Source organism: Rhinolophus sinicus, linkage group LG11, assembly GCF_036562045.2.
Source record: "Rhinolophus sinicus isolate RSC01 linkage group LG11, ASM3656204v1, whole genome shotgun sequence".
NCBI classification, from domain to species: domain Eukaryota; kingdom Metazoa; phylum Chordata; class Mammalia; order Chiroptera; family Rhinolophidae; genus Rhinolophus; species Rhinolophus sinicus.
Genome location: NC_133760.1, coordinates 5,545,585 through 5,567,267, shown reverse-complemented (window position 1 = coordinate 5,567,267; position 21,683 = coordinate 5,545,585). Strand labels below are relative to the sequence as shown.

General features: G+C 56.8%; 2 protein-coding genes across 3 annotated transcripts in view; one reads left to right on the top strand and one right to left on the bottom strand.

Annotated features, from left to right (window-relative positions):
• The first annotated feature begins 178 nt into the window (after nucleotides 1-178).
• Nucleotides 179-13,002, top strand: TBC1D17 (TBC1 domain family member 17). The gene is made up of 17 exons (XM_019741481.2): nucleotides 179-331; nucleotides 807-905; nucleotides 1,113-1,187; nucleotides 5,756-5,879; nucleotides 6,658-6,865; nucleotides 7,364-7,475; nucleotides 7,577-7,735; nucleotides 8,133-8,261; nucleotides 8,352-8,455; nucleotides 9,016-9,110; nucleotides 9,511-9,627; nucleotides 9,718-9,818; nucleotides 9,899-9,998; nucleotides 11,225-11,322; nucleotides 11,431-11,547; nucleotides 12,093-12,179; nucleotides 12,264-13,002. Exons 1-17 carry the CDS (start codon nucleotides 311-313, stop codon nucleotides 12,465-12,467), a joined length of 1,950 nt encoding a protein of 649 aa, XP_019597040.1. The 5' UTR covers nucleotides 179-310; the 3' UTR covers nucleotides 12,468-13,002.
• A 248-nt stretch (nucleotides 13,003-13,250) lies between these two features.
• IL4I1 (interleukin 4 induced 1) overlaps nucleotides 13,251-21,683 on the bottom strand; it is a 34,634-nt gene continuing 26,201 nt past the window's right edge. Inside the window, exons 1-8 of one of the 2 annotated variants that reach the window (XM_019741443.2) lie at nucleotides 19,258-19,484; nucleotides 18,922-18,956; nucleotides 18,579-18,817; nucleotides 17,857-17,969; nucleotides 17,100-17,301; nucleotides 15,155-15,223; nucleotides 14,691-14,827; nucleotides 13,251-14,170 (exon numbers count right to left, since the gene is read on the bottom strand). In XM_019741443.2, coding sequence (XP_019597002.2) covers nucleotides 13,276-14,170; nucleotides 14,691-14,827; nucleotides 15,155-15,223; nucleotides 17,100-17,301; nucleotides 17,857-17,969; nucleotides 18,579-18,817; nucleotides 18,922-18,934 — 1,668 coding nt within the window. In that variant the 5' untranslated portion in view covers nucleotides 18,935-18,956; nucleotides 19,258-19,484 and the 3' untranslated portion in view covers nucleotides 13,251-13,275. Of the gene's footprint in view, nucleotides 14,171-14,690; nucleotides 14,828-15,154; nucleotides 15,224-17,099; nucleotides 17,302-17,856; nucleotides 17,970-18,578; nucleotides 18,818-18,921; nucleotides 18,957-19,257; nucleotides 19,485-21,683 lie in introns of those variants that run through there. The other variant, XM_019741444.2, reaches the window with a different exon arrangement.

Here is a 21,683-nt window from a genome sequence, read left to right as displayed (position 1 = left end):
TTTCGAAGTGTTTGGGTGAAGGGGGTGGAGCTCTTGGACCCGCCTCCTTGTTTACTTCGTGGAAAGGATGGTATCACTGCGCTTGCGCACCCTCGCTGGTCTCCACCTTTAGAGTCTGCGCCATATGACTTAAACCCTCGTGGTTCAACTTGAGCCACCCCATTCTGAAAGATGGTTACACCCACTCCTGTTCTAGAACAGGCAAGGGCGCTACCACTGTCCGGGCTTGAGGGGAGTCTCCGATCCGGATATGACAGCATGTTGACCCGGAAAAGGAGGGACCCGGGGCAGTGGGGTCTGGGCCGCGGCTATGGAGGGAGCCGGTTACAGGGTGAGTACTAAGTACGCACTTTCGCTTCTGTCTATATGGAACGTCCCCCCCCTACAGTGGTCTCCTTTTCCCTCATGTCGTGCCAGAGCTCTTGGAGCCAGGCCGATCCTTAGCAAACACACCATTCCCTGGTGACGCGCTGTCACCCTTGCTTCCACTGCCCTAATGAAGACCCATATCTTTTGGCCCCGCCCCCTGATCTGCTGAGATACTCTTATGGGCCCCGCCCCTTTTATAACTCAATTCCCTACCCCTTCTCCCCTCTCTCCTTCCATCGCCCAGTATCCGGACGTCTGGCTGGTATACAGGCTTCACTACTCGCAGTCCCATGCCCTTAGAAAATGGTTCCCCCAGGCCTTGCCCCCTGGGGAATAGCTCCTCCCTGGGTCTGCTCCCATTGGCTCCTTCTTGGGCCCCGCCCCCTTAGGTGTCTTTCTGCGCTTGGGTCCCGCCCCTCATTGGTTCCTGTCCCCAGGTTGTGTTTGAGAAGGGAGGCGTGTACCTGCACACCAGTGCCAAGAAGCACCAGGACCCGGACTCCCTCATCGCTGGCGTAATCCGTGTTGTGGAGAAGGTGGGCTGGGATGGAACAGAGCGGGATGGAGGTGGCATCTGTAGGAGTATGATCTGGTTGTCAGCTATGGGACCTTAGGATGGTTGCGGGACTAGAGAGAGAGGCGGAGCTTTGTCAGGCTTAGGGTCCAAAATGGGGAAGAAGTTTGGCAATATGGTGTGGGGAGTTAGGAGGAGAGCCCTTCTAACCCCTCCTTCCTTCCCTCAGGACAATGATGTTCTCCTGCACTGGGCTCCCGTAGAAGAGGCTGGAGATTCCACCCAAATCCTCTTCTCCAAGAAGGTAGGCTTCTCTTGCTTTGCCTTTCTCCACTTGCTTTTTTTCTAGGTCCAGGCAATGGAAGGCATTTGAAAGAGCTGGGTACAATCCCAGAACTACCCCTTGGGGCAGGTGTGACCCTTGCTGGTTTCCTCTAGTCTGTGAAATGGGGCTGAAGGTACCATTCACAGAAAGAAAGCAGACACCGTGAGGTTCATGGCCATGGGGACAGCTGCCCCTTTGTTTCTTTAGAGAGCCTTGCCAGGACACAGGAGGACAACTCAGCCTGTGGACTTGGGTTCCATGGGCTGTCAGCCCATAAGAACTTGAAGAGGTGTGGCATTTCCTTTGGGGCAGTCCTGCCATCATGTCCAGAAAGGGAACAGGACCTGACAAGGCGACTCACCGTTTTGCCAGTGCTCCTTCCTCCCCTGGTACAGGATGGCGCCCTTCTCATGATCAGTCGGCTCCTGAGGCTTCTTGCAATTGCCAGGCCCTGTGCTGGACAGTGCTGGCACCCAGATATGAGTCCAACCCAGACCTTGCCTAAGCCCTCACCCCCATTCTATTTTTGAGAAACTGAGGCATAATGAGACGAACCCCCTTTTCCAAGGTCAGAAAAGGTAGGAGGTGTTGGAACTTGGGTTTGAACCCAGACACTCTGATTCTAGAGCTCCGCCTCTTCCTGGGGAAGTAGACATTTGGGCTGGGACTCTAAAGATGAGAAGGGGGTAGGAGAGTAATTCAGGGATGGTAGGAGGAAGTGTATTGCAGGGCACAGGGGGAAGGAAGTGGGATATCTCTGTAGAGGGGTTTGCTGAAAAGGTGATCCTGAAATGCCAGGCCCAGAAGCTTGGACCCTATCCTAGAGACCCTGGGGAACTATGGGAGGAGAAAGGTGTGGGTGCAGAAAGACCTCTGGAAGGGTGGCATGTACCATATTTCCCCGAAAATAAGATCTAGCCAGACAATCAGCTCTAACGCGTCTTTTGGAGCAAAAATTAATTTTTGCTCCAAAAGACGCGTTAGAGCTGATTGTCCATCTAGGTCTTATTTTTGGGGAAACACGGTAGGAGATGGACCAAAGGACCAAGTAGAGGGAGATTGGAGGCTGGAAGTTCACGGGGAAGGCTGATATGATGGACCAGGGAGAGAGGATGAAGCTTCAGCTGGGGCTGTGGGGTTTCAGATGACATAGTGGGGTACATATGGAGATTCCAGAACACCCTGCCCCCTGCCCTGGGAGCTGGGGCAGAAGCAACCCGGATTTTGCAGTTTTCACCAACCTGGGAGGCAGTCTGAGTGCCTTTCTTGAGAATATTGCTGTCCTCCTTGGCACTCTTATTTTTGAACAACAGAAATCCACGGAGATGGGCTTCAGTATGCACATATGTATTCACGATACATTCAGCTCCAAGGAACACAAAACTGGACCAAAGACACATTAAGCAAACAAGGTAGACCTCTCATCTCACAAGACCCCCAAGGGTAATGGGGCAGCTGGCCTTGACTGGTGACATCAGAGCCTAGACCACTGAGGTTTTACTGTGATTGCTCTAATAGACTTTATTTATTTATTCTTTTTAACTTTTATTTATTTTAAGTGTGTTTTTCCAGGACCCATCAGCTCCAGGTCAAGTAGTTTTTTCAATCTAGTTGTGGAGCGCACAGCTCATAGTGGCCCATGTGGGGATCAAACTGGCAACCTTGTTAAGAGCACCACGCTCTAACCAACTGAGCTAACCAGCTGCCCTCCTGATAGCCTTTAAATGACTATTTCAGCTCCAGCCATTGCATCTGTCTTTTAAGGCAGGAAGAAGGGGGCAAGCAGGGTGCCAATCACATCTGTCCTCATCAGGAAAAACAAGAGATTGCCCAGAAATCCGCATCGGTTAGGAGTTGCATTTGGCTGTGTGTAACAGAAATAGCAATAACCGTGGCCTATGCAAGATAAGAGATCATTTCCTTCCTATGGAAAAGCCCAGAAATCAGTAGTACAGGTTCATATATCATCAATGACCCAGTTTCCTTCCATCTTTGCTCTGCCATCCTCTGCATGTCATATCCATCCTCAGCATGTGTTCATCCTCAAGGCTGTCTCATGGTCCAAAAGGGCTGCTGGAGCTCCAGCCTTTTGGACTATTTTTATGCACTCTACTTACGTGTTGCAGGTTGGCTCGTTAACTCTGTGCGTCATGATTACTCGAGGAAATATGCTGCTAGAGCAGCTACCATCTTAAAAGTCACCATTCCTTGGGCAGAGGGAAAGAGAGCTCTAGAGGTCTTCCCTGGCGATTAAACAGTCCATCCTGGAAGTGATATATCCCAGCCCCTTGGCCAGAACTAGTTGCACAGCTCCACCCAGCCAGTTCAATGAGCTGTGAGCCTGCTATGTGCTTGAGAGGCAAAGATCTGCAGATATTTGTCAGACAGCACTAATGTTAACATCAGTGAAACCTTCGAGTTCTTCATGTCACAAAACAAGGAGGGCGGAAATGGCTTTGCCAGGGCTGGTTTGGCAGCCTCGTGGACAAGTGTGCCTGCTAGTCCTTGGCCCTCCCCTCATGGCCCTAGTTTATTGCCACAGCTCCAGATATGTTCTCCCTCGACAGCACCCAAAGGGTAGCCTGAACCTGCAGGAGTGTGTTCACTCCTATAGGTGCCTTTTTGTCAGGAATTGCCCTTAAACATCCCACACGTGTCGTATCAGCTACCACTGGCCAGAGTTGGGTCCATAGGCTACTCACAACTACAGGGAAGGCTTGGAAAGCACAATATAATACGGAGAGTTCAGCTTCTCTGGTGGGAAGGGCTCTGGAAGCAGCAGCAGAAATGGCTGGGGGTCTTTCCAGCTTCATTGCCCTAATCACACAGGGTTTGTTGCAGGAGTCACAAAACACTCTGGTAACTTTAAGCAGCAAGGGATTAAATACAAAGAAGTGGAGACTTACAGGATTTTATTAGCAGGGCTGGAGGGACAGGACTGATGCTCCAGAACTGACCTTCCAGGGGCGGGAGCTGCCACCACTGCCAATGAGGCTGTGGCGAATGGGACTGTCATTGAAGCTGTTGAGTTCTCAGCCCCCACAAAGCTAGTGTCTGGGACCCGGAAGACTGAGCTGTCCCCATCCTTTCCGTGTGCAGGAAGATGGAGATGAATCTCCTCCTGGCTCGTCAGCCAAACACTGCCAAAGTGGCAGGAAGTTGCTGTCTCCTAATGTCTGCTTTCCAGATCTGAGTGCCTGTAGACTGTCTTGTGCCCAGCACCTTTAGCTGCAAGGGAGCCTGGGAAATGTAGTTTTCAGCTTTCCAGCCTTTGCGTTACAGGAAGGCACACCTGAGCTGTGAATAGACTCAGTTGCTGCAGTCTTCACACATTTTGTTCCCTCCCTGTCTTCCTCCATGGCCCGTGGCCAGTATCATCAGTTTTTACTGTATTCTAACCCTCAGCACAGCTTCTCCTGCCCAGTTTCCTGAGCTTGGTACAGTAAGAGCAGCCACTGCTGGTGTCATGCTGGGCACTTAATGTTATTTTCATAACAACCTGTGAGCTAGCTCCTATTTTTTTTGTATTGTGATAGAATTCACTTACCATAAAACTCAATTTTAAGATAAAATTTAAGATTTTCAAAGTGCATAATACAGTGGTTTTCAGTATTCACAAGACTTTGCAACCATTACCAGTGTCCAATTCCAGAACTTTTCATCATGACCAAAAGAAACCCCGTACGTGTTTCCAGTCACTCCTCATTCTCCCTTCTCCCAGCTCCTGGCAACCACTAATCTTTCTGTCTCTGAAGGTTTGCCTATTCCAGACATTTCATATATATATGGAATCATACAATTTGTGGGCCTTTGTGACTGGCTTCTTAGGATGCTTTCAAGGTTCATCCATGTTGTAGCGTGGATCAGAACTCATTCCTTTTTATTGCTGCGTAATGTCCTGTTGTGTGGCTCTACCACAGTTTGTTTATTCATCCGTTTGATGAAGAATGGGTTCTTTCTCCTTGGCTCTCAGGAATAACGTTGCTGTGAACCTTTGTGTGTGAGTTTGTGTGGCTGTTTACATTCATTTCTCTGGGTTTTACACCATATACACCTAGGCGTGGACTTGCTGGGTCATATGGTAATTCTGTGCTTGACCTTTTGAGGAACTGCCAGACTTTCCCACAGCAGCGGCACCGTTTCCATTACGACCAGCAGTGAGAGGTTCCAGTTTCTCCACATGTTCACCAACACTTGTTATTTATTACTCGTCGTCTTTACTCCAGCCGTCCTGGTGGGTTGGAGGGGGACCTGATCGTGGTTTTGATTTGAGTCGCCCTAGTGAATATTGCTTTAAGCACTGGGACCTCAGGCAGTCTCACAGGAGGGCGCCCCAGCCCCTGCTGAAGTACCTGCTCCCCAGGTGGTGGTGCTTTGGTGGAGACTTGGCTTTGAGTCCTGGCCCAGCCCCAGTCCTTGGCTGTGCTGGGCAGTGCTTCAGTTTCCCTCTTGCTTCAGTGGGGCTACCTCCTGAGGAGGGCACGTGGCTCCAATCCAGAAACTTTGAATCCACAGCCTCTCTTACTCTTTTCCTTTCTTTCCCCAAGGATGCCAGTGGGGGTGACTCATGCACCTCCGAGGAAGAACCGACCTTTGACCCCGGCTATGAACCCGACTGGGCTGTCATTAGCACTGTACGGCCACGGCCCCGCCATGCAGAGCCTATGAGAGGTAGGCCGAGCTGGTGCCCATGGTGGGGCAGGTGAAGATATATCTTACCCTCAGTAGTCATGGCTCCCCAGGCTTTGCTGCCCATGGTCAAGATGGCCGCCCAGCACTGGCTTCCAGTCCCAGGAGAGTGGAAGGGGGTGCATACTATCCCCAGCACAGGTCCAGCATGGCCAGTATCTCCAGGGTTCGCAGCCTTGCTCATGCCACTGGACCCCTTTATTGGCTGTGAATACCCCCACACGAATCCAGGCCATGGAGGCAACAGTTACAGGGTGATTCAGGCCATCTCGGAGTCACATGGTGCTGGGGGCACCAGAGGAGGCATCCGACCACTCTTGGGGAAGTCTCCTCTGGAAGAGGCGATGCCAGAGCCTGGTTCTGAGGGACACTTGGGAGTTTTTCCTCCCGGCAGAGAGAACAGCCCGTGTAAGGCCAGTGGCTAGGGGTGCTGGGTGTGGTTAGGAAACCACAGCCTTTCGTTTTGGCTCCAGTGTGGAGTCTGGAGTGAAGAGAGGATTGGAGGTGAGACAGGCAAGGGGCAGGGGACAGACCTGAGGAATCCGGTCTTCATCTTGAGGGCCACAGGAAGCTGATTTTGGAGCAGGCACATGTCCACTGGGCTCCCTTCCCATTTTATTCAGTTGTGTTTCTAAGGAAATGTGAGGTGACCCTGAGTTCCCAGAGGGCAGGGCCTGGGGCTGGCTCGTGGTGGGCTCTCAGGAGATGACTGTGTCCCTCTGGCTTCCCACATCTCTCCCGACACTGTGCCATCCCCTAGGTGCAGAGCCCAGCTCCCCCCGGGATGCCTGGGCCTTCTCGGTGAGTCTGGGGGAGCTCAAGTCCATCCGCCGGTCCAAGCCGGGCCTCAGCTGGGCCTACCTTGTCCTGGTGACTCAAGCTGGAGGCTCCCTGCCCGCCCTGCACTTCCACCGAGGGGGCACCCGTGCCCTGCTCCGAGTCCTCAGCCGCTATCTGCTGTTGGCCAGGTGAGCCTTCTGCTAGCACTGGACTTTTGTCCCTCCACAGCTACTACTGGCCCTTCAGGGCTGTTAAAGAAACAACTCAGACTGATTTAAGGCAACCAGAGGGAACTGACTGGCATGTGTAACCACAAAGTCAAACGGTTGTTTGATTTCAGGCAGGTGCCAAGTCTCAGGTTGTTAGAGTTGCTCTGTTTCCCTCTGAGTTTGGATCATTCTCAGGGGACCCCCAGCAGTCCTGGCTTAGCAGCCCTAGTGCTTCAGAAGCACCTCTTTCCCCACATTCCAGCAGCATTCCTGGGCTGCTGCCTTTCATTAGCCCGTTCCTGAACCATTCACCCTGGCCAGGGAGGTGGAAGGCGCTCATCGGCCAGCCCTGGGGTCCCGCTGAGGTGTCAGGCCCAAGACGAGGGATTCCAAGGGCAGTTGGGACCCTGCAACTGGAAGGGGGTGGGAACAGATGTGGAGCTCTGTGCTGTATGTCAGCAGACCACCTCCCCCCAGCTCCCCACAGGACTCCCGCCTCTACCTCGTCTTCCCCCATGACTCCTCCGCCCTCTCCAACTCCTTCCACCACCTCCAGCTCTTTGACCAGGACAGCTCCAACGTGGTGTCTGTGAGTGCCCAGCCCAGGCCTGGCAGCTGCGGGCAGGGAGGGGGGCTGCAATGGGTAAGGCAGGAAGGGTGAAGCTGTGACTGTCCTCTGCCTGTCCACAGCGCTTCCTCCAGGACCCCTACTCCACTACCTTCAGCAGCTTCTCCCGAGTGACCAACTTCTTCCGGGGAGCCCTGCAGCCACACCCAGAGGGGGCCTCCCCCGACCTTCCTCCAGTCCCTGATGACGAGCCCGAACCTGGATTCGAGGTCATATCCTGTGTGAGTATCAGAGTGGGCCCCCCTACTTTCTAGCTATCACTTTGGGCATGTGACTGCATTTCCCTGGGGTTCAGTTTTCGCCTCTGAAAAGAGGGGATAATAATGGCACCACCCTCACCAGTTTGCATGAATGACTGCAGAAAGTGCTTACAGCTGTGCTCCTGGTGCCTGCTGTTATTGGGGGGCCCTTCCTGACTTAGGGGTGACTTTGTCGCTGACCCAAGGAAGGAGGCGCTTTCCACCCTGAACATTAACTGTCCTTTGAGCTAAGAAGGGTTCTGAGGTGACTGAGGTGGCCTGGGATGAGGTTGGGAGCACTGTGGGCTCCCCCACAGACGGGAGCCCGCCTGGCCTGGTTGAGCCCCTGCCCTGGGCTCACTTGCCTTGTGTCCTGCAGGTGGAGCTGGGTCCTCGGCCCACTGTGGAGCGGGCGCCTCCCGTCACAGAGGAGGACTGGGCCCAGCACGTGGGCCCTGAGGGCCGCCTGCAGCAAGTCCCTGAGCTGAGAGCCCGGATCTTCTCAGGGGTGAGGTGCTGGGTGGATGGGGAGGACTGGGCAGGACCCGCAGGTGGCCAGGGGGGCCCCTCTGAGCTTCCTGCCTGCTCTGCCCCCCAGGGTCTGAGCCCCGGCCTGAGGCGCGAGGCCTGGAAGTTCCTCCTGGGGTACCTCAGCTGGGAGGGCTCAGCCGAGGAGCACAAGGCCCACGTGCGCAGGAAAACGTGAGTGAGCAGCTGCCACCCACCCGCCAGGCTCAGCCTCTCTTCTCCCAGCCTCCCATGTGGGTGGGAGGTTCTGATCAGTCTGCCCCGGCGGCCAGCAAGACACCCGGCACGTCGCAGGTCCGCACACGGGCTTGCTCCCCAGAAAACTGAGAGCCTGCCACGTGCTGGGCTGACCTGCTCACAAGGAAGACAGAGGGACAGGTCAGGTCCCCTCCCCATCTCCATTGCTGTTTTCATCCTGGCGTCACACTGTTTCAGTGTTCAACCACTTTGCTTTCTAAACTGTGGGGCCCAACTCTCCTCATTCCTCGTATATATTGTGCCCCTGCTCTGCGTCCTCGTTCCCAGCCCCAGTGCTGTCTGTCCAGTGGTGGTGACAGACTTTCAACAAAAGCCCACAGGGTGTCCTGTGTCCTGAGAGATGTCATGAGGGGCAGCATGGGGTAAGGGCAGGATGACCAGGTAGCCTGCTTGGGTCTGCTTAGTCAGAGGGGCTCTGAGGCGCTGACTGGGGCTGAGCCCTGAAGGCTAACGAGGTGGTCTCTGCCACCCCTCAGGGACGAGTATTTCCGAATGAAGCTGCAGTGGAAATCAGTGAGTCCTGAGCAGGAGCGGAGGAACTCATTGCTGCACGGATACCGCAGCCTTATCGGTGGGTGCTGTGAGAGCGAGCCCCCGCTCCCCAGGAGTGGGGATGGTGTCATCGGGGGGGAGGTGGGGGTGAGCAGGGTGGTAGTGGCCAAGGGCGGAGCAGGGGAAGGGAGGGAGGAGAGCCAGGCTCCTTGAGTTCAAATCCCAGCTGCCATCTACTATTGCACTATGAGATCTCAGCAAGTGATTCTAGCCCTGGGCCTCAGTTTCTCTATCTGTGGATGGTTAGTAACTGTCGGTTTCTGGGAACACGGGACCTCACTCCACAGTGTTCAGATGGTTTCAGGACTGGTCCACACCTGTCAGGGGTCTGCCGATGAGAGTGGGGGCTAATTCCAGTGGCCAGAAGGACAGGCCGCCAGCACCTGTCTCACCTTGCATCCTGCACCCTATTCTCGCAGAGAGAGATGTGAGCCGCACAGACAGGAGCAACAAGTTCTACGAGGGTCCGGACAACCCCGGGCTGGGCCTGCTCAACGACATCCTTCTCACCTACTGCATGTATCACTTCGACCTCGGTGCGGCACCAGGGGGCGGGGCCAGGGGCGGGGCCTGTCCTTGGATGGTGCTGAGGGCCTGGGCCAGGCCCTGACCCCGTGTCCCCCCAGGCTATGTCCAGGGCATGAGTGACCTCCTCTCCCCGATCCTCTACGTCATTCAGAACGAAGTGGATGCCTTCTGGTGTTTCTGTGGCTTCATGGAGCTTGTGGTAAGGCTCAGGGTGGGGTGGGAGACAGGCCCCCTCCAAAGAATGGGGGTCCAGCCCTTCACGTGGCCCTCCCCCCGCAGCACGGGAACTTTGAGGAGAGTCAGGAGACGATGAAGCGGCAACTCGGGCAGCTCCTGCTGCTCCTCCGGGTGCTGGACCCGCCGCTCTGCGACTTCCTGGGTATGTGTCTTGGTGGCAGGGGACAGCGGGGCCACAGTTGTTGCCGGAGTTTCTGGGAGTGAGTGGTGCTAGACAATGTCCAGGACATTTGGTCCTGATCCAAACAAAAGGAACATTTCACATAATCCAGAACCCAAAACTTACCTGTAAAAGCAGGATTGCAGTTTGGGGCAAAACATCAGCAAATGCAGGTGTGTGTTCACTTCTGTGTGTCCGCCTGCCCCATGGTCTGCTCCCATCAGTCCCGTACTTCTCAGATGAAGGACCTGGGCATGCCTCTGAGCACTTCCTTTTTCCACCCAGCTCTTATCTCCACTCGTCTTGAGCCAGGGGTTAGAAACAGTTCTCTGGGCTCCTGGTGCTGGGACTGCTACATTCCGGCTTTTGAATGTTTCTTCATTACTTGTTCAGTGTAACAAATGCTGGAAATTCAGGTAAAAGAAAAAGTACAAGTTACTGTGGATAGTAATAATCTTTTTGAGTGCAGATGATGATACGTTAACTTATTTTTCCCTGGGGGAGGGACACACACTGGGCCTCACTGCACTGAAGAGGAAAGCACATGCCACTTCCGAGGACGCTCAGACATTAGCTGCCTCTCTTTGTCATTAAAAGTTCTCTAAACCATCACTTTTTTCGACTGCACAAGTGTACTTCCCTCTTAAGGATTTGTAAGAATAGATTTGATCTGACCTGCTGACATTTAGGTTATTTGTAGTTTTTCATTATGATGAATATACTCTGGGTAATTTCCTTAGGTTACATTCCAAAAAGTGAAATTGTATCTAGGGCAGTACATGTTTTTACAGCTTTTTAAATGACTGTCCCTGTCGTTGCTTTCCTGGAAAATTCTGCCAAATTCTGTTTTGCTAGCAGCATACACGGGTGTCAGTTTCCTCAGGCCTCCACCAACACTGGGCAGTGAATGGATTTTATTTTTCCTTTGAACGGGCTCGTCTTACTGCATCTCTCCATGTGAGAGTGGACAGCATGGGACAGCTCACCTCGTCTGGGGTTGGGAAGGCCGGATGGGAAAGGTTCCTGCCGACACAGCATTCCGGTCTCTGCTCAGCAGCCTTCCCACACTGGGCATAAGTTACTTGCCTAGACTGCGGGAGGGCCTCACAGGGTGACTTCTCAGAGCCTCAGTCTGACCACCGGGCAGAGTGTGAATTAGAATAGGATTCTTTGCTCCCACTGCCCATCCCCCCATTGTCCTCCTCTAGACTCTCAGGACTCCGGCTCTCTCTGCTTCTGCTTCCGGTGGCTGCTCATCTGGTTCAAGAGGGAATTCCCCTTCCTGGATGTCCTTCGACTGTGGGAGGTGGGCCAGCCAGCTTGGGTGGGAGAACTGGGGGAGGTGGGCAGGGGCAGACCTGGGTGGGACCTCAGGCAGAGGCTGGGCCATGACCCCTCCCTCTGTGACCCTTAGGTGCTGTGGACAGGGCTCCCTGGCCCGAATCTGCACCTGCTCGTGGCCTGTGCCATCCTGGACATGGAGCGGGACACCCTCATGCTTTCTGGCTTCGGCTCCAATGAGATCCTCAAGGTGAGGCCCTGGCCCCTCCCAGTCTCCACCTTTTCCCTCCATCCTGACCTGTGCAGAGGAGACAGAGTAGCTGGATGTGAATTCCACGGAGACTGGCTCTGAGCCTGTGCCACAGTACCTTGCAGTAGTTGGTATTCAAAATAGGATCGTTGAAAGTGTGGTTAGCTAACCTCTGAGCATGGTGCACATGATATGAGCTTTATTTTTTCCTACCCCATCCTATCCCTGCCTCCCAGCAGTGTCGTCACAGAGCTTGTGGCCCCTGCACGAGTGGGGGTCCTAGCGCTCCCTCAGTAACTTAATGCTGGATGGGGCCACGGGGGTGGAGCTCCGCTCCCCTTCCCTTCGTGGCATCCTGCATCTGGTAAGCAGCTTGGGAGAGTGTGACTTCCCCTGATCCCTCAGCTCCACGATGAGTCCCAAGAGGGCCAGTCGTGTCTGCCTTCCCTCCATTGTGTCCCCAGAACGAGGCACAGAGTAGGTGCTCAGGCGGTGGTGGTGGAGTGCTTGCAGGCAGGCAGGCCTGACCCACCCCCATTCCATAGCACATCAACGAGCTGACCATGAAGTTGAGTGTGGAGGACGTGCTGACACGAGCTGAGGCCCTCTACCGGCAGCTGACTGCCTGCACAGTGAGTCCCTGACCCTCCCAACAGCTCCCTTCCCCCGCCCCGTCAAACCTCTGATGTTTCGTTCAACATCCCCCAACCCACCAGGAGCTGCCCCACAACGTTCAGGAGGTCCTGGGTCTGGTGCCGCCCACAGAGCCCCGCAGCCCCTCACCCCCCGCCTCCCCACTGCCGCTGTCGCCCACCCGGGCCCCACCGGCCCCGCCGCTCCCCGCGGAAACAGCCCCGCAGCCGGACAGCAGCTTGGAGATCCTGCCTGAGGAGGAGGAAGAGGAAGGCACTGACTCCTAACATCCCCGGGCCGCAGCAGCCTGCTCCCGCACAGCACTTTATCCAGCTCCAGCCTCTCCCGGAGGCTGGGGGTGGAGCGAGCTGAGAGGGGCGGGGCCTCCCGCCATGCCTCTCGTGCCCTCCTGATTAGCTGGTTTCACTGACACTTCTCATGTCCAGCTGGCCTCGTGAAGGGGGAGGAAAGAGGCTGCCACGTTGCCTTGAACCTGGATGGGGAAGGGGTGGTTTGTGGTCCCCTCTGTAGAGCAGGTGTCTGACCATGTAACCCTGACCGGGCCAATGAGACGTAAGAGGGGGTCCCTTGGGGGTAAGGAGGTGGGGCTTGTGGAGGCAAGGCTCCCTTAACTGCCTGAGTTTGGGGCTTTTGGAAGAGTGAGGATGGGGTGCTGGAGTGCGGCCGTCACCTAACAGCTGTGCGGAGACACATCCCGGACATAACCAAGATGGAAGGGCCTGCAGAGCTGCTCATTCTGGCGACCCTTCCTACCAGCCAGCTTCTTGTTCCGTGAGAAAAATAAACTCGTGTTTAACCCACTGTTGTTCGGGTTTTCTGTTACTTGGCATCAGGCCCCAACTGTGTCGTGACAGTTGGGGCAGGCATTGTGATTACCATTAACCTGTGGTGCAAAGCAGTGTCCGTCCTCACCCAGTGAAGCTCCGCTGCCCTGGCAGAAGGACAGCTTCTGGGGCTCCGGGATAGGCACAGCCCCTTTTACCATGAGGGCTAATGCTTTCTTTGCTCCAAGCAAATTGGGGAAGCGAAAGCCAGGGAGGGGCCAGGACCACATGATTTTTTTTCGAAAATACTTTAATACTGGGTCCTCTTGGGGGGGGTGTGCGGAGCAGTTAAATGTAGGGCTGGCGGGTGGGTGGCCTCCCCCTTTTCGGATTCGCACAGGGGCTGGCTGGGACCAGGCTCTTCCATGCGTGCAAGCCCCTCCTCGTTGTGGATCTGGCTGTTGATCAACAGAGCAGCACGCAGCGCCGACTTGACGGCAGTCTCCACCCAGCCATGCGGGTAGGCCGTATGCTCCCCGGCGAAGTAGATGCGACCGTGGGGAACCTCCCAGTTGAACTGCCTGTCGTCCTTGTCAGCTAGCGAGAGCTTTGGCGGCTGCACGACGAAGCCGCCCTGGCTGTACGGGTCCTCTGCCCAGCGCTTGACGACGCCGCTGCCGTCCCAGAGCCGGTACACAATCGGCCCGTGCAGCGCCGCCACGTCGTCGAGTGCCAAGCGCAGCGTCTCTTCCAGACTCAGGCCGGCAAACGGAGCGGTCGCGTCCGACCACGTGTACGAGGCCAGCAGAAGCGCGCCCTCTCCCGGCGGCGGGTAGAATATCATGCGCGATGGGCGGTCCGTGTTCGAGTGGCCTCCCTCGATGTGCTCGTCGTGCCAAAAGGGACGGCGGAAACTCAGGAACACCTTGGTGGCCGGCACGTAGTGCAGAGCGCGCAGAGCTTCCTGCCGCTTCCGCGACAGCGGAGGCGAGAATTTCATGCGCTGCAGCGCCGGCCCGCTCGCGGTCAGCAGCACCACGTCGGCGGCCAGGCTCTGGTCCCGGAGCGCGCTCCCTATGTGCACGCGCACCTCGTGCGTTTCCTGCGTCAACGCCACAACTGGCGTGTGCAACAGCACGGGCCCCGACAGCGAGCTCAGTAGCGCGCGCGGCAGCAGGTCCCAGCCGCCCACGATGCGGCTGTACCTGTGGGTGGGGCGGAGCGGGAGCGTGACCTGGGCTCTCGGGCCCTGCCCCTTTCCCGCTGGCTCCTCCCTGGGCATGCCCTGGTACCTAGTCTAGTTTTCACCTGCCGGGTTCCCTCTAATCCCGCCCCTTCTCGCAGGCCCCGCCCACTCCGTTACTGGCCCACAATTGAAAAGTGCCTGCGCCCCACGAATCCGGCCCGTTCATCTACCTCTGCACTGTTTTCTCCCTGACGTCCCCCGAGGACCGAGGAGCAGAGAATTGTGTGACCCAGGACGCCTATTCTCTTGTGGGCAAGGCCCTTCTCCGGGAACCTTTCTTCCCAGTTCCTCCCAACGACCCCGGATGCGGGGCCGTGTAGCCAGACTTCAGCGCCCTGTCTCTTCGCCCCCTTGGCCTCTGCTCTCTACAAGCCGCTCCCTTCTTGCCAGTCCCATTCAATACCGGTGGCCCCGCCCACTGTTGCTCTCCCCGAAATGCCCCGCAGGCTCCTCCCCTTCTCACAGGCCCCGCCCCTCACCGGAGACGGTCGCTGAGGCAGCTGTGGGCCCGCAGGGCCTCAGCAAAACTGAGATAGAAGAAGCCGTCCTCGGACATCACGTCTCCCAGGAGCTGCGTGGCGGCCTGGCTCAGTTTCCCCTCCCCTAGGAGGTATTCCTGGGGGACGGAAGCGGATCCGGTCAGGGCCTAAGCAGGCTGCACCTGCCGGCTCCCCACTCCCACGGGAGTCCCCTCCCAGGCTGAGCCTCTGGTACCGTAGCAGGACCGTGAGCTTAGTACGATTTCCAGGACCTTAGCGATCCGGTCCCCCTCTTGTGACAGATGAGATAACTGAAGCCCAGAGCGCGGGGGAGGGACGTGTCCAGCCCCAGGGTCAAGCAGGGAGGCTGTGTCATGCCTGGGGTCCCTGACCCCCGGGGCCAAAGCCCAGGGTACCCTCTTTGTCCTGGTTCCTCAGACAGAAACACGGAGGCCCCCACTCACCAGGAGCGTGTGCCTTTCAAATTTATTCATTGCTCTTCTGCAGCCCAGCGTCTTGAGATCTTTGAGGGCCTGCAGTGGAACAAGCAGACAGCGCTGAGCTGTGGGGGGCAGGACCGCAGAGGTCAGGCCTCGGGTCCCAACCTGGGTTCTCTTCCTGCTTCTGCCCATTGCCGGCCATTGACCACTCTTGTTCAAGCTGCCAGGCCTTTGCCCATGCTGTGCACTCAGCCTTGCCCTCCACTGCTACTCACTCAGATGCCGCCACTCTGGGAAGACTTCCTGAGTCGTTAATGCTCCCTGTCGCCCTGTCCACCCAGACACTGCCACGTCCATCCCTACTGGGTACTACTTTGCTTTATATGTCCTGGGCTGTGAGCTCCGTGCAGGCAGGGATTGGGTCTGTGTCAGTGCTGTGTGTTTCTGGTGCCCAGTAATTATTTGTCACCCGGATCATCGTGGGCACAGACAGAAGTGGAGTCCCCTTCTGCCATTCATCAACCAGACAGGGCACGACTGCTGAGGGGGTTTATTCATGCCCCCCCACCCACCCCCCGCCCACAGCTCTCTTGTGGCTCCCCGGCACCTGGAGCCAGAGTTCTAGCCCCTCAGCCTGACATTGGAGGTCCCTACTGGCCCCTGGGTCACCATCTCTTACGTCAGCTTTGGGCCTGCAGTACAATATCCAGTGCCTAGACCACCCTCAGGTCTCCCCCACCCCCACCCCCATGCCCTTGTCCCGCTGCCTCACCTCTGCCATCCTTCACCACTTTGTTCAAGTCTCATCCCCTCACTGCCCCGTCTGATTTCAGCCCTCTTCTTTGTCCACAGGACTTCCCCCTCGTGACTGGGGGAGCTCCCTGAAGTATGTGCCCCTCCAGTCACCATTCACCTCTCATTTCCCTAGGCTCCCTGAACTGGGAGGTGTCAGGGCACAGAAATGGCCCACCCTTGTCCAGGACGGGAGGTGGACGATTAGGAGCTCCCAGAGGAGTATGAGATCAGCTCCTCCCTGAGGGCATCAGGGAAGCCTTCCTGGAGGAGGGACCATTAGAGCTGGTTCTTGAGGGATGAGCAGGGTTCCCTGGGTGGGAAAGGGAAAGGGTCTTCCAAGCATGGTCGGAAGCAGGGCAAGGGCATGGGTGAACAAGCATTTGGGGTACAAAGGAGCACAGAGCAGAGGGTGTTTGGGCCACCATGAGGGCTTTGTGGGGGCAACAAAAACTTCTTGGAGGAGAGAAGATAAGGCTAGAGGGGTGGGAGAGACCAGACCGCTCAGGGCTTGAACCTGAAGCTGAAGCACAGGGGAGCCACAGGGCGGGGAGGGCTGTGAGCAGGGGAGGGACAGGGTGAGGACCCAAGGAAGAGGATGAGGCCTGAATTGGGGCTGGGGCTGTGGGGACAGAGAGGCAGGAACATTGTGAGTCAGAGGGCAGGAAGGACTCAGCGGGGGACTGATGGTGGGAGGGAAGGTAGGGGAGACTGGGGTGTCTGCCTTGTGTGTGGGGGGTGTTGACAGGGCTGCTGTGAGATGGGGAACCCAAGGGGAGTATGAGCGGGTTTAGGGGAAGATACTGAGCTCAGTGGGAGCTGGAGGTTCCTCGGGGTGGCCAGGGGGAGACCGGTGTAGGTGTGGGTCTCAGGAGATGGATCTGCCAGCAGAACAAAGTTGTAGAAAGATGACTTACTTTGTCCAGGACAGTGTGTGGGTGAGGAGAGGATCAGAGACCAAAGGCTGATGGGGCTTTGGGCGTCGGCAGAGTTTACAGGGAAACTAAAGATGGAAGAGTCAGCGACAAGAGACCAGAAGGCATGCGAGACAGAAGGAAAACCAGGCCAGGGAGAAGGCTGGGCGATGGTCCGGAGACAGGACGAGGGGTACAGGACAGAACAGTGTGGAGGACGGGGTGGCAGGAGGGCAGAGCTTCGGGACTGGCCGGGTGCCTACCTTGTTGAGAGCCATCTGGTAGATTTCCTCAGGCGCACGGCCCTTTTCCCTGGGGCACAGTTTGTAGCCCAACTTCTCGGGCATGGTCTCCACCACGTAATTCCGCAGCTTCATATCCCCCACTTCTGTCCATGTGTTCTCGTCATACTGGGTGAATTTGGTCAAGTTGAGTCCCAGGCTCTTGCAGAGCTTGTGGAGGACCCTGAGGGAGAGGGCGAGGCTGGTGAGGGGGCAGGGGGATAGTGGACGCCTCTCCCCACAGGGCTTGGAGAAGGGAGGGGGTGGGTAGGGTAGCTGGGGTGGGGTTTGGGAATGGGCATGAGGCTGGGGTGGGGCTAGATTTGGGGTCATCAGTGGTGGGGACGGGAATGAAATGGGAACAAGTATGGAAGGCTGAGGGCAGGACTGGCAGGACTGGGTTTGGAGTGGGAGTTGGCTCTCCCTGGGGTTGGATGGAGGCTTGGGAAAGGGAACACACCAGGCTGAGGGGCGGTAGAGCGGGGAGCCCAGAGGGGCCGAGCAGGGCTAGCTGGGGGCGCAGCTGGACTTGGTGGCCTAAACACTTCAGGAGTACAGTGCTGACGCTGGGATTAGGGAGAGGACAGAACTGGAGGCAAGGTTTCGACCTGACTTCACTGGGGGGATAGGTTTGGGGTCAGACTTGAAGTCCGGCTGGGGCTGGAATTGGGGTTGAGTTGAGGATGTGGCTGAGTCTGGGCACGGAGCAGGGGCCCGCCTTGCACAGGTCTGGCCTCACCTGTGAGAGCTGGGCATGCGCATGGCTCCAAGCTCCCCTATCCAGCCCGTCTTCTGGTCCCGGTAGGTGAGGATGCGGCCCCCAATTCTGTTGTCTGCCTCCAGGATGGTGACCTGAGGGATCCAGGGCATCCAGCAGGGCCCTTCAACTCTTCCCACTGTGCCAGCCCCCACCCTGTGCCAGCCTCCACCCTGTGCCAGCCCCCACCTTCCATCCCCACAGCAGCACAGACCTAGTCTAGACGAGGGGAGGTGGGAGGGGCTGCTGGGAGAACAGAACATCATAGCGAGCATGTGCAATATAAGTTTCATTCTGCAGCAGGAAGGCTGCTGGCCAGATTACAGAGGGACTTTCCAGGTCGGGGAAGGGGAAATTTCTCATATGCATGGAAGCCCCTGGCCTGACCCATTCTCAATCTTGGATTTCAGTGAGAGGGGCAGTGGTTAGATCTCAGGGGGCAGTTCCCCTTAGGCGGAGTGTCCATCTCCACCAACACAAATTTCCCCCAGAAAGTTGGAGGAGATTTCCAGGGACTTCCCCTGGGATAAGAGAGAATGGGGCAGGGAAAGTCAAAGGGCGCTCAGTGCAGACACGCATTCCCTTGGGTTTCACAAAAGAGCATGGGGGAAAGCATAGCTCCCTTTCTGTACCTCCCACCATCCCCACCCCTCAACAGCTGCGGCAGGAAAGACTCAAAGTAGATTGCAAGCAGCACTTCTCACCTTGTGTCCAGCATCACTGAGCACCTTGGCGGCCACCAGCCCAGCCACACCAGCACCAACCACTATCACTCTCTGGGGCTTTGAGGTCCGATTGAGGCCCAAGGTCACGACTTTGAGCAGCTGCTCATAGTCAGGATCCTGCATGCATCTCTCGAAGGGGTCCTGGCTGTGGGCAGTCTTCCAGTCCAGGGAGGCCAGCAGGAGGAGGAAGATGGGGACCAGAGCAAGGAGGCGCCAGGCTGGGGTGGGGGGGAGGACAGGGTCAGTGGATATGTGGGGGAAGAAAAGTGGTTCTTACCCCCCCACCTCCCACCCCACAGGGACCTCTCCCCTGCTTACTTACCCAGTGAGGTCATGACTCTTGCTGGGAGACGGTGTCTGGGTTGGAGGGGAAGCAAGGGCCGCTGTGACAGGGGCCTGGGCCCCACCCCAGCCTGACACCCTGGGTGGCTGCCCAGCTCCCACTTCAGCCCTCACCCCTTTGGACATCACTCTCTCTGAACATGTCCCCTGACCCCCAGTCTGTTCTGTGCTTGCCTATCTGCCCTCCTCTCCCCTCCCTGCCACCCTCTCCCATCTCCGCCCTCTTGTGTCTTTCTCTGCTTGTCCTCTCCCCTCGTCTTCCTATCTCCCAGTCTCTATTCTGTGGGTCCCTGGCTCGCCACAGCTTCCTTTCTACCTTGGCTCTCGGCAAAAGCCAGCACCACCTGTCTGCTCAGTCCCCACCGCTAGTCTGCCGGGTCCCCCTTTCTCTGTCCTTAAAACAGGCCGGCCCCGCCCTCCCCTCCCTTTGGGAAATTGGGCTGCCGGGGAAATGAAACTGCTTTCCTGGCTTGCGGGGTCAGATGCTCAGTGTCTAGTTGAGGCTGGAGGGGAGCTGTTGGGGCAGGGTGGGTCAGGAAGAAGCAAATCAATCTATTTTCTTCCTCTTGACCTAAATAGTTTTGGGGTGGTTGGATGGCAGGAAATAAATGCTTAGGTAACTATGCTAATGGTGGGGGTTGCCCCCTGGCCTGGCCTGAGCCCCTGATTGCAGGGTCCTTATGTATGCCATCTGCTGTGCTCTCTCTGCTTCCTTAATTCTCGGGCAGGGGGAGAAGGGGCCTCTAGCCCGTGACAGCCTCTGATCCCTCTCTGTATCAGCTGTTACTGTGCCCTTGAAGGGCCCTTGCTGGCCCTACTCCCCACCCACATGGCCGCTCTGAACCTCAGTTTCCCCTCCGTGAAATGGGAGGCAGTGGGGACCTGCAGGCAGTGGCACAGTGGTCAGAGGCAGGGCTCTGCGCCAGCCTGCCTGGGTTCTGAGCCTAGCGCCTGCCAGCCAGGGGCCTGGGCAAGGACCTTCCCCTCGTGGCTCCGTCTGCAGCTGTCAAGTGGGGGTCATTACGTTGGGAGGATTAGGTGAATCCAGGTCAGGCCCTGTGACCAGCATGCGGGTCAGTCCCAGAATCTGCTCCTCAGGAAATGCCAGCTGCCGCCGCCATGGAAGTACTGAGGGCCTCAGTGAATGCCCTCCACCCGCTGCCCTGCAGGAGTGGCCCAGGACGTGTGCTCCCCTCAGCCCTCCCCAGCCCCGCACAGAGAACCGCTGTGGTGCTCAGCCCTGCCTACAGCGGTGGAGGCACCTCAGAGAAATGCCCCCGGAGCTTCTGCCTCTGTGCCTTTGGCCTTTGTCACTCCCATCTCTGGGGCACTTTTCTCCTGAGAGATGGACAGCAGGCAGGGAGAACGAGATGACCCAGCTCTAAGGAGACCCCACATGGGGAAGTAGGGGTCCCGCAGCTTTGGGGGCTTTAGCCAAGGGGACATGTGGTGGGTCTCCTGAAGTAGGTAGGGGTGGAGAGGCGATTTGGGGGGTTTTTCGGGGGGTTATGAGTGAGGGCTCCAGGCGGTGGGTGAGGAGAAAAGGCAGAGGGTGGCAGATCCTCTGCAGCAACAGAATGGGAAAATCCAAACAGTAAATCAAAGAAGGATGTGGTTTGACGGAGGGGGGGGGGCGGGTGCACACGAGTGAGTCAGAAACCATATGACGCAGGGGTGGGGGGTGCGGGGGCAGGGAGGCAGTAGCCAAGAAGGAAACAAAATGAGCGAGCTGGACAGAGCTTGGAAACAGAGAGCAAAGAGCACAAATCAGTAAAACACAGCAGGGAAAGGGAATGTCACCCGCTCTGAGGTGGCCCTTGGTGGGCTCGGTGCTTTGTAGTCACTGGGGACCTCACAGTGTTGTATTGGACAAAGGAGGAAACAGGCTCAGAGATGGCCAGTGAGCGGGCAGAGGAAAACCCCAGCACTTGTCCAAAGGTCTCAGAGCGGGAAGACCTTGCCCCTGAGAGACAGAAAACCAGAGTGCCACCAGGGTACGACCTCAGGCACAGCAGCAGTAGCTGTACCTGGCGCATGAATTCTCTAATCCCAGACCTGTGAGGGAGGGGAAGCTGGCCCGCAGAGGGGTAGGCACGTTCCCTGGGTCCCATAGTGAGAATCGGCAGGTGTCTCTGCAGTCTCATGGCAAAGTCCCACACAGAAAGGAAGCAGAAATAAAATGGAAGCAGAAAGGGATGGAGACAGCAGAACCCGGGGCTTCCAGGGTCTATCTGGGCAGGAAGCATTGGTCCCCAGAGCGGCTGGGGGTGGGGGCTGCTGGGATCCCTGACTCAACCCCCTGGTCTCTCCACACATAGGATTGCTGTTCAAAGTCCCCCTGCCTCCAGGCACACCCTCAGCTCACCTCCTAGACTGAAGGGAAGAGGAATGCAGGCCTCCCCGCAAGACACCTGTTCAAGGAGTCAGCAGGGGAGAGGGAGAGTGGGAGGGAGAGCTGGACTCATGGAGGCTGCACAGAATCAGAGGCAGTCTCGCCTGAGAGAGTAGGATCCTAGCAGGGCCAGGCCTGAACAATCCCCTTGCTACTGATACAATGACTATGGGTGCTGTTCAGTCCCATGTGCCAGACACTTTTTGGATTTGCCTTCCTTTATTCCAGGAATAACTGTGACGGGGGGCCTCAGCAGCTGTCCCTATTACAGTGAAGACTGAGGCCCAGAAAGTCACCAGTTGTGTTTAATCCCAGCAGCCTGGTCCAGGCCTATTTTCAACCATTCTGCG